The 12186-nt window shown below is 38.4% G+C and overlaps 1 protein-coding gene across 3 annotated transcripts in view; it reads right to left on the bottom strand.

Moving 5' to 3' along the window:
* Nucleotides 1-11249, bottom strand: part of PRDM2 (PR/SET domain 2) — a 25112-nt gene extending 13863 nt beyond the window's left edge. For all 3 annotated transcript variants that reach the window (XM_035901893.1, XM_035901892.1, XM_035901894.1), the window contains exons 1-3: nucleotides 11189-11249; nucleotides 7652-7762; nucleotides 1799-6176 (exon numbers count right to left, since the gene is read on the bottom strand). In XM_035901893.1, the coding sequence (XP_035757786.1) occupies nucleotides 1799-6176; nucleotides 7652-7670 (4397 nt within the window). In that variant the 5' untranslated portion in view covers nucleotides 7671-7762; nucleotides 11189-11249. The remainder of the gene's footprint in view (nucleotides 1-1798; nucleotides 6177-7651; nucleotides 7763-11188) is intronic.
* Between the last annotated feature and the right edge of the window lie 937 nt (nucleotides 11250-12186).

Below are 12186 nucleotides of genomic sequence, written 5' to 3'. Positions count from 1 at the left end.
AAGGGGGAGAGAACCAACAGTGCCTACAGAGTAGAATCAAAGTTAGCCTGTGCTGACAGTAGTGTATGAAGGCAAAAAAATTCTTCATACTATATACTTAATATAAAAAATGTTGACTAGACAATCTGTATTTGTGAACGTTATTTCAGAAATAAAAAGCAAGACTTCTTCTAGCATAACTATTCATGAAACCAGTAAAGACTGCAAGCTGCCGAAGTAAACAAACGGTATTTGAGACAGTCAAGGAAATCTTACCCCTAGGTAAATTGTTATTTACCCCAAATACTATTAAACAATTTCCATATGCACAGATTTCCAAGTACTCAGTTATTTGGCTTAAGGTCAAATGATTAATTTAGATAGAAAGATGTGGCATTCTGGCTTCAAATTCTACTGATCTGTTCTGGCACCATGTAAAATCCAGCTTCACACATAACACTGAGAGCACAGCTGATGAGAATTAAGTAACATGAAGATGTTTATGTCCCAAGAGAACAGGCCTGGTAGACAGTTCTTGTTCCTTAAAGGCATTTTTTACACCATTAGCCCCCAAATTCCAGTAATATTTTTCTCCTTCAACACATCCTAATTTGGGTATTGACTATTTTAAGTCAAATTCCCCTCTAGCACTTGGAAATAGTTCTGTTATACTGAACCTTTAGTTTACAAAGTATTTCCTCAAAACTTTCACCTAGGAGGTCCTCACCATAAGACACACAAGCTGCAGTTTGCATTTTGACACTTCTTGACAAATTCTGCTAGGGGACACTTGTTCTGAAGGACGCTATCAGTTCCTCTCCCTCCTCCACTATCACTTCCTTTGATTAAAAAAATGCTACCTTCAGCCATAAATCTGGTGTTAATCACAGCCATGCACTGCAATTACCAAAACCAAAAGAACTCTTAATTACCAGTGAGCTTTGTGAGAGTTACTCGGCAAATCAGATACCTGTTTCCAGGAACAACAGGGCAGAAGCATGCTAATGAAAGTTATAAATGCTTTGCAAAATATCCTATTGATCTGAGAGACTACATGAAGACGTAAGTTGGGACTCAGGCACGTAGATTAAGATTTTATTTATTTATTGAAGTATTACCCTTTCTTGTGATTAAAATGCTTCTTCTCAAAAAGAAATAGAACTTTAATTATAAAATCTGTTTATACTGAAACATAAGAGCATGATACTTCTAACAAATTTACATATGCATGTAACTTTCTTACACGTCTGTTTCCCTTATATTAAGTATTTAATGATCTGACTCAATTAGTATGCACATATATTTTTGAAGTATTTGGTCATGGTTTTTTTTTTCTTTTATATGATATGCAGAGAATGCTTTTTATTAAAAACCAACAATCCAAGTTATTTTACTAAGTAAAAAACCCAGCCATGGTTTTTAGCGTCGCAAAACACCATAAACTAAACCTAGAATGATTTTGGGCCACCATACATGTTAGGTACCAAATACAAGGTCGTTGTTTCCAATAACATGAAGTTTAATGACGTTAAGTTTATTTGCACTCAGGCACTGACATTTTTTTCCAGAGTTTTCAATTCAGTTTATAATTAAAGACATTCTCTATACAAACTATGCGTTATTTCATGACAACATGACAAAATGCATCAAGTATGTACATCATACCTCAGCGTGACTGAGCTACTTAACCATGGTTTAGGAAATGCAACTTTTTTTTTTTTTTTTTTTAAGTATGAGAAACTCAAAAAAGACCAAGAAAATTGGCAAAACTGCAAGCAATGTGTTCCTGTGTTGTTTCAACTTCAAATCAAATGCTTACCTGAAATCTTTTAGTTCTTGCTTTGTACTGCTTTCATCTCTTTTGTTTTCTGCTGCCTCTGCATTTGCTGCCTGCTGTAGGCTTCGTGTAATAGGTCCTCCGATCCTCTCTCTAGATTTTACAGTGAATCTGTCTGCCTTTTTCTTACTTGCCACAGCAGACTTACTTGGCAAAACGGCTTTATTATTCCTTTGTATTCTGACGTGCAACTTCCGGGACGTTTTGCTTGAGATTCCAGAGGAACCGTTCTTAGCGACCACCTTAGTTTTTTTCCCATCAACATGGGACATTTTGGACACTCTTATAGGACTAGAGTTCCGCAATGACGAAGATGAATTTGGCTTCTTCGATCGAATGGAAGGTACAAATTTAACGTTTTGTTTTGATTTGAAGGATGCAGACGGAAGTTGGTTTTGCGCAGGTCCTGAGGTTCGTGCTCTTGTCTTGCCCAAGTGAGGCTGCATGCTTTGCATTTTGATTTCTGCATCCGCTGTTCGCCTACGCTGGTTGTTGCCTTTTTCACTGCTTGCAGGTGAAGAAGAACTTGCACTTTTTTTTGAAAAATTCTTTTTAGAGGAGGGAGAGATGGGTTTTTTGGGACAGCTATATGATGCGTGTTTATTCAAACTTCCAATGTAAGTAAACTCTCTATTACAGTAGGGGCAGATGTGAGAGTCTGACTCGGCCGGATTATTTTTTAGTTCTGCCTTCTGCTGGGCAGACCTCTTTTTCTGCAAGATTGCTTTCTGGACAAGCTGGTTTTTCTTTTTCAATGCACTTATTTTTAGTTTATTTGAGGACATTTTGCTAATCTCAACATTGAAATTAAGTCTTTTAGGCTGACCCATTCGTCTGAAGGCATTCTTTCCAGGGCCAGCTAGAACAACCATGCCATTCTTAGGCTGCACTGTCTGTTTCAGTGGTACTGGATTTTTTTTAGGTGTGTATCTCTTTTTATCACTGGCAGACGCACAGGCCAATATGTGTTTGTGTAACTCAGGCATGTTATCAACACTTTTCCCGCATTTTGTGCATCGAATGGCAGTAGTAAAAGTCTGTGGAATATTGTGGGTAGTGAAGTTTGTCGCAGTAACTCCAATACCCATAGGATTACGATGATGATACTGAAATGGAGGTGGTTTAAAGCTTGGGTAGTGTTGATTGAGGCCCATACGAACATCTGGATCTTTAGATTTAACTCCAGAAGCCATTATTTTTATAGTAGTATAAAGCTCTTCAGAGGAATCATTCAGATCTTCATCCTCCTCCTCTTTAGAAGGTTCCAAAGAATCTTCTGGCAGGCTCTGCATGTGCTCCATGTTTGCTTTACTGGGGTCAGTAAAATTCTGGGGTCTCAAAGTCCCGCTTTCAAACTCATGATGTGTACACTCTTTGTCTGGATGGAGATCCCGCTGATGCTGTTGCAAATTGCACAAAAAAGCAAATTCCTTTTTACAGACTGAGCAAACAAAGATATTTCCTACTCCATGAAGCAGAAAGCGATGTTCCGACAAGTCTGTTTTATCCCTAAAAAGCTGTACACAGAATTCACATTTGAAGGGCCACTCTTCAGCATGAATGGATAAATGCTTCGTTAGGTCTTTAATAGAAAGAAAAGGTGATTCACAGACATTGCACACAAAGCTTTTATTGAACGTTTCCTGCACTATTCCTGATTCACTTGAAGTATGAGGAGCTTCTCTTGCTTTCTGTTGTTCATTTTCAGCTTCTTCCTGTTTTATTATTGGGAGAGTGTTTTCAAGATTATCAGCAGAGGAAACAACAGAAGAAACTACAGAAAGAGGAGGTGGAGATGGAGACGATGAAGATGAAGAGGAGGAGAAAGAGGAGGAAGAGGAGGAGGAAGATGAGGAAGAGAGTGTAGGAGGACCAGGTGAAGCAGCAGAAATAAGAGGTTCAACAGAAGGAACAGGAGATGGAGAACGAGAAACTGTAGGTGAAAGAACTGGTAATGGGGACTGGGTAGTAGTGTTAGAAAGTGGTGATGGGCAAGAAGAAGTGTTAGTGGCACTGGCGGAGACATCTGGAATTGATAATGGCATTGTTGGAAGAAGTGGAGGAGGTGATGTAGCAACTGTCAACACAGGCGGGCAGGGCGGTGGGGAAGGAGGATTGGTTGGTGTTAAGAGAGGAGGCAGCTGGCACACGGAAGGTACAGCAGATGTCTGTGGCAGAGGGGAAACAGAAGAACTAAGGGGCTGCGTGTCAACAGAAGACGATGCAGACAGACTGGGATCCATGTCAGGTTCTGCCTGAGGCTCCAGGGATTTGCTTGGGCTTGCGCTCCTGTTTACACTGAGCGTGCTGTCTGTGGCTGCATCCGTTCCATTATACTCATTCAGCAGAACCTTCTGTAACATGCAAGTGGTTGGTTTCTTCTTTTTAACACCACTACAGGTTGGCTGTATGGCATTTTCTTTATACTCCCTAATTTCAGCATCACTGCAAGGCTTCTTATGCACACTTAAATCTAAAACAGATTCCCAGGGAACCTGGTTCTTATTTTTGACATCAGACCTTTGTTTCACACCACTAGATAAATCCAGTGGCTGCTGGTTGCACACATTGCCAAAAGTCGGAGCCGCTGTCCAGTCTTTTGATATTTTATAGTCTTCAAAGCAAAGAGGGCTCAAAGTCTCTTTTTCCTCCCTTCCAGTCAAGCTCCAAGCAGGTGAGTTGCTGTGGCTTTCTAACTTTGGCATTTTTGAACCCCGAATATTATCATTCCACACAGTTTTTCCCTCACCTGATTTGACAAAGTCTCGAAGTACTGGACTGTGCTGTGGAGAGCTGGGAGGAGAGCTGGTCCTTCTTTTAAATCTACTGGATACTGGAGGCAAAATAGGTGATGATGCAACAGAAGGTCCTAGTTTAGGGATTTCGCTTGACGGTGTTATCTTCTTACTGTCCTGTGTCTGAAGAAGCTGTTTTAATTTTGATGACAGATAAACACCTTTTTCTTTATGAAAAGGTAAGCTTTCTGTTGAAATGCTAAGAGGAAGATTTAAAGAGCTAGTAGGAGTTATAGGTTCTGGGTCTACTTCGGTTTTTATTTTTGGTACAAGAGGAGGGCTGGCAGTTCTCCTCTTTTTGGATTCATTGCTCCCACTGCTGGAGGGTTCCTTAGGAGGCTCATTCACATGTGTTTGTGTAACCTTTACATTTGAGGAAATTTCCACCGTGACTGGACTGATTATACAGTTTAGTCCATATAAGTCTGCAGAGTTGGCCTCCATCTGAATCACGTCACAATTGCTAGTGCTGCTGTTGGACTGAATTTTACCATCGATGTAATAATTTAAGTTTTCAGAGATATTGCTGGAAATATCCATAATATAGACGTCATCTACTTCACCTTCCTCTTCTATTTCTGTACTTGCTATATATACACTCTGGACTGGTGGGGCCTGCTCTGTCTGAAGTGGTGGCTCTTCAGCAAAGAATCCTTTTCTTCTGACACCTTTGGGAATAAGATGACGCTCATGAACCCTACGCTGATGCCTCCGCATGTTGGTGTGAGTTCCAAAAACCTTTTTGCAGTATTTGCATGGATGCAATTCTTTGGGCTCCTTATTTTCCTCAGCAAAAGCAGAGTTTGACATTTCTTGGGAAACTTTCTCAGAATCCAAGACAACAGATTCTTGCACAAGACTGGAAACATTCATGTCATCTTTAAGACTATCATCCACAATTACTTGGTTATCAGCAACATTATCCAAGTGTTGTGACGATGTTAGTGTTAAGAATGGTTTCCTCTTTGGCCCTGCCTCATGGCGTCGCTCATGTCTTCGCCTGTTAATTTGAGTACCAAAGGCTTTCCCACAATAGCGACACTTGAAAGCATGGTTAACAGTAGATATATGGATGTGCATGTGGCGTTCAAGTCCTTGCTTTGTTGTAAACTTCCTCTCACAATGCTGACAGGGAAACATGAATGTTTCCTGAACATCACCATTTGATTCACCTCTCACTTTTGGAATTTTCACAATAAGTTTTTTCTTTGGAGAGCTTTCTGGAGATTCTTCTGACGTACTCTTTTGCTCTTCCATAGAGTCTAACTTTTCTTCACACATCAAAGGCATTTCAGCGTTTTCTTTAGGCATATTGGTATCTTCTAGCTCCTCTTCATCTTCGTCTTCTTCATCATCCTCCTCTTCATCATCATCATCTAAATCATCTGATGCACAGTTTATTGCTTCTCCTTGTCTGTCTTCAGTTACCATTTGTGGTTCACTGGTAGGACTGGGGATCATCAGCTTTGGATGTACATCTTGATTTACCATTTCCTGAATCACAGCTGTTTGTTCCAGGGACAGTACAGCAGAAACAGAAGGTGTTTCATCTTCCTCTTTATGACCTGATACACAAAGTATGGAAAGAAAAGCATGAGACATCTTTACAAAACACTTCAAAGCATGCTACACCTTTCTTCTACTTTTTCCTCTAACACAGCATACCCAACATTTATGACCCAACACAATACCACTACTTCTCACTGTTGTGATTCAGTACTGAGAGTAAAAGTGTATTCAGAAATCTCCTTTCCAGAACTTCAGCAAAATACAGGCAACTGCCTACACTTAACAGAGAATCTTTGGATTGAACATTGTGGCCAAGAAACTCAAAACAGCCTGGAAAGTACCAGAACATTTCAAGGTAGACTTCAGAATATTTCAAGAAATCTCAAAAAAACCCACCAAAACCAAAAAACCTTTCACTGACTTTTCTTACAACAAATAAACATCAGGAAAGTACAGCAAAACAAATAGATAAAGTACATACGAAGCTTGTCAAGCAAATTTTCTATTTTGACCATTTTCCCCAAATTATTAACAATAAACCAATCTGGATTTGTACTGTAATGCATAGCAAGGTGTACCTTGTATCTGGCATAGTACTTTCCACTCTTCACACCAGATTTTCTATTAGCCATTGCCTGAATGGCTACTTCCTACACTTCAGCATCAGGGCTTGCATGCATCTCATTTATTGGTGCGGACAGATTCTTTATTCACACCTCTGCATGCTAGTCTTACCTATCTGCTGTCATATATATCCATTACTGAAGAAAATAACTTTGCTGCCCATTCACACAATGCTGCGTAAGTGTTACATGAATTGAGCAAAACTTCCTCTCCATTCCCTAGCTGGGGCATAAGATGCCTGGCACAGTGGTGCACATGGTGGGCAAGCAGAAGGGACAAAAGAATGAAGGAATGGAAAAGTTATGGGTCAAAAGAAGTTCAAGAAAAGAAGCTTGAAAGAAATCAATACCTATACAGGGCTTTAAACATTATCATTTACACAGCAGTGGCAAGTTTTAGATTCTTGTAAAACAGACAAAACCCTATATATTTAAAATATCTTTCAGGCATTTTTACATAGATACTATGTGAAAAAAGCCAAGCCAATTCATAAACAACCTTTGCAGATAATCTTGGCAAACAAATGGCATACTCAGTGAGTTGGCGCATTAACACTGTATTTTTTTCCCCCTTGACACTGACTTCTATTAAATGGCAATAAATGACCATATAACCAAGCTCCGAATAAATTATTTTAGAATAAGGACTTTGCTCTGCTCCCCTCTTCTACAGAGTTTGGATTTATGACTAAATTTTACAGTACATTAAGTTTTTCCTGCTGTCAGAGTTGCATGTTAATGACATATTCTGATACCCAAGTTCCTTACTAATAAAAAAGTTTGCACAAATAATACACATTCACTTTGCTATGCTAACATAACATGCGAACATACTAAACATGACAAAAAGAGTCCTTTGACTCAAAAAGACAATTAGAAGGAAAACAAGAAGATACTTGAGAACTCACTCTCTTTAGAATCCCTCATATCTGCAGAAGCAGAATCCAAATCAGCCTTTTTCTGTTTTGTATCCGCTGCCTTCTTTCCCTTGTTTTTATTTTCCTGAGTCTTTTTCTTTCCTGGGGAGAAAAAAAAACCCCAACATTTATTATTCCTGTTAAACAATTTTTATTTTTCATATTAAAGTGGCAGAATTAAAACACCCAGCTTTGGAATATAACACACTTCTGTAGAAACCCTATTTTCCTGAGGAATACAAACAACACATCAGTAAAAAGGACAGCATTCAGATAGAGCAGTAAGTTTCTAGAGCCCAGAAGAAATTAAAAGTAAAGATAACAATGAGTTTCTAAAAACCTAAGATTCTGAAATACTTTATTCACTTTCAAGGCAACAATAGACTGTAACAGAAATGTATTGTCCAGAGTTAACCAGCTCACATCACATAGTTACCCAGTACCTTCATATGGCTGTTAAATTGCTGTCTCATACAAGTATATGGAAAATTAAGTAAATTCCTTCATGTACTATTTATCCTTAATATTAATTGGGAGACCTTATGAAGTAGAAACCCATAGAGGCTTCTCTACCTGTATGAGCATTCTGAATAACAACTTGAAGTGTTATAATAGAAGCAATGAAGTAATAACATTATGAGAAGATTAAAAGCAGCATAATCTTGACCAACAAGGCAAAGACAGTAAAAACAAGTTAGATGGAACTGGGTAACAGTAAAATATAAAGGTATTTCATTGTGTCCACTGACACAAACAAGTTTGCTAACGTTTTCTGTTAGCAAAATTAAGCATCATGTATTAGTTGCCCAGGATGATGAACACAATGAAGACTAGGGCAAAATGGCATTATGAGAAGACCTAATCAGTGACACAAGATGTAAAGATGGAAAACTTCATTTACCAATGCACTGCAAAGTTATACTGCTACTTTTTTCCATTAAAGATACAGCCTTATAATATAGAGAAATTATGATAAGCACTGTGCAGTAACAAATGAAACTTTAAGGTCTTCCAATTCAATTAATTGCAAAGACCATACAGAACAGTTATTTTACGTACAATGCGGTGGTTGAGATATCAGTCTCCTCTGAAACTTCACACTTCCACACACCACCTCTTAGGAACGAGAATTGTCCAGAAGCAGCAATCCAAATTCCTCCTTTGCTCCCTCTAAGACACAAAATGCTACTTTTTAATGCACTGACCCTTCCCTCTAATCAGAAGCGTGCATCACAGCCCTAAATCTTATTTAGAAGCGCATTCTTCCAACTCACAATCCTGTCAACAAGTTCCTCCTTTTTTCCCTCAAAAATATTTCTCACATCTTGAGCCAAGAAACTGAAATGCCTTTTAAAAAAATGTTCCTCTATTCAAACTGAAAATTTCCAAGTATGATCTCTTCTATTGAAGGGGGTGCAGAGACAGGTCAGCTTTAAAAGGAAATGCTTGTTTTTATTTGAACATTCTATTCTATCTACATAATTATCTGTATTTCCTCTCAAGGAGCTCAGATTTCACAGGCTCTCCCCAAATTCCAGTGTGTTTCAGTTTCATGTATGTAATTATCCTTTTTAATTTTCTTATTCCAGCTTAACAGTTTTTGGTCTGAGAAACTGCCAATAGTCACTCAATTAATTTTTGTCACCTTTGGAAAAATACACATGCACCCTTCCTAATGTGAAATGGCAATTTTCTCACCATAGCCTGAAACATTGTAACAATCCCTGTGTCTAAACTTGCCGTAAGGAACCAACACTGGTTTATTTGACAATACAATACCCAACTGTATTTTATACCAAACACCTGCAAGTTGCCAGAAGATTCAGCATCTATTTCAGTGTTCACACAGGCATACAGAGTTTAAGCACATGACGGGCTACTGAATGTCCAATTTGAAGGTAATTTTTTATTATCAGCACCTCTAATGCTTGTAATTGCAACCAGTAGTACCAAGATCTGAGTACGAAGGATTTCAAATCTGCCAAGTCACCTGAAATCACTCTTGAAATGTCCAGTAACACAGCCAATAAACAGCTCCATTTCTAGCTAAAAGGTCTAAATCTAAAATTTCAATACATTCCTAGGGCATCAAACATGCATCACAATACTCCGTAGGAGAGACATAACAAAACGTATTTCATTGCTAGAACCCTTAAAGAGCTATCAACTTTTTTTGCACACTGCTTATCATTTTAAGACCAACATCAATATCTTGACTTACAAGACAAAATTCTAGATTCATCTGTCACCTCTACAGGTGAGGCTGGAAACAAGAAGGAAAAGACTGGTCCCCAGGCCCCTTCTCCTCTATGCCAAACTTGGCCACGGTTAGAGACAGTATTTTACTAGATGGTGCAGCACACGATGATATTGCAGGTGAAGTCACTGTGCAAGTCTACATCTTATTCTACAGCAGCATAATGACAGGTTACTGTAAAAAGCCTTCAAAGCAAGACCCAATTAATTCTTTCTTATAAGAAGATTACAAATCTATTATGCTCTTTAAAGTGTGAGGTGAAGCATATAAAAGCAACAACAAAATCACTCGTAAGTGCGAAAGCGTGCATACATTTTCCAAAGTGTCGTCCACTGATAGAATATAAAATTTATAGTACTTCAAAACCAATTATAATCTAGGAAATCACTAGAATAGCGGCATTTGTACCCAAAATTGAGTTACTTAAATCACACACTTCCTTAAGCTATTGACGGAAAGAAGATAATTTGCAAGTTCTCTTGCCACGCTCCTAAAAAAAAAAAACCCAAAAAAACCCAAACCCAAACCAAAAAAACCACTGATACAGCCTGCTCACTTGATACAGCTGGAAATGTTTAAATGTTTCAAGTTCTTGGCCTTCAAGCATAAACACATTTGAAGAGAAGATTGATCTAGCACCTATAGGCTCTTACTCAGAATAGCGAGCAAAATTGCTTGCGTACATATATAATTTTAGATGCGTCAGATCAATTTCTGACATATCAACTAGAGATACCAGCTGATTTTTCATGTTTTTCTTTTACCAGCTTTAGTTTGTTCATTTCTAGGTTGCAACTTTCTTTGTAAAAGTTAAAAGAATCCCCTGTACTCAAGCATGGCAACGACTGTCCCAGATGCATCCATTTCACAGCCCTGAATGTTCAAGAGCAGATGCCCAGGAGGAGAATTTAAGAACAGAGTAATAATAAAGTGATACTTCATCGGTATGCTCTCCCAGCTTTCACGTGTCTAGAGCTCAGGATCTTCTGAAGATATTTAATAGCTTTTGATAGATTTTCCTCCATGAGTTCCCCAAATGCTTTTTAAATCCATGTAAGCCTGAAAGATTTGCATCATTTTCTTCCTGCAGATTTTCAATGAAAATGCAACCTACTACTCTGATGTAAAGGACATCAACGCGTAGCCCAAGGTCTGTCCCTTAATTTTCCTACAGTTTCAAATGTCAAGAACAGAAGCCTTCAGGAGGGGGAAAATGCCTCAGAATACAGAACCTGGTGGAAGCCTGAGTATAAGTACACACGTGCACTTACCATCAGGTTCCTGAAGGGTCCTACATGGCTGCTACTGCCAGCTGGATCCTCCACTTGGTCTAAACAAGAAAGATACAGGAATGAAACACAGGGAAAGTGAAATGGAAACAATGACAAAAGAATAAATGAAGGGCAGAACTTAATATATTGTGTATGTGTATTAAAAGAATTGCAAAAGAAAGATGCAAAGAAAAATGAATGAAAGAAACAGATGGAAAGTAGCTACTCGTCTATAGAGACAAAGATCAAAAGAGGAACGCATCAATTTGTCTTGCAACTTAATTTTTAATTATGGTTCCTTTTTCTCCCCTTTCCTTCACTTATGTTGTAGATAGGTTAGCATGAGCATTATCTGCCTTTACACCTTTACGGTACCTGTATAACATTTGGCACAAATATTGCAATAGGCACAGCAGATCTCATGCTACTTCCAACATCCAGATAATTGGTTGATAGTTATGCTGTAGTCCCACTTATTCCAGTTGAGTTCAGATGACAACACAGTAAGAATTTGAAAGAGAGAAATAACCTTTCTTTGCCCGCACTTAATTTTATTGGTCAAACCAAGACACCTCAAAACAACCTACAGTTATCTGTGCTTGTATTTTTGCTGTTAATCAAAATACTAATAGAGCTGTAAACCCACTGAGTTATTTCTGGTGGGATGGGATAAGCATACTCAGATGCCAGGAGGGAAGACGTTAAACACAGTCTTTCCACACACTTGGAGCTGAATTCTATAATTAAATATTGCTAAACTGTACAAGATGCTATTATCTTTAATAACCTTTAAGTGCAGCACCAAACATGTTCACAGTTAAGATCATGAAGTAAAAAGGACACTCACATCTGATCTCGAACACTGTTTTGATGACTTACAAGAAACATAAAAGATAGACATCTGCCTCCCCAAAATCCTGGGTTAGTAAGGGAGAAGAATTACTGGTATGAGTTTCTGGTATTCCTTTGAAATTTACAGTCAACAGCTAACTGCAGCC

Source organism: Egretta garzetta, unplaced genomic scaffold (genome assembly GCF_000687185.1).
Source record: "Egretta garzetta isolate BGI_Z169 unplaced genomic scaffold, ASM68718v1 scaffold69, whole genome shotgun sequence".
NCBI classification, from domain to species: domain Eukaryota; kingdom Metazoa; phylum Chordata; class Aves; order Pelecaniformes; family Ardeidae; genus Egretta; species Egretta garzetta.
This window is presented reverse-complemented; position numbering and strand designations above follow the sequence as displayed.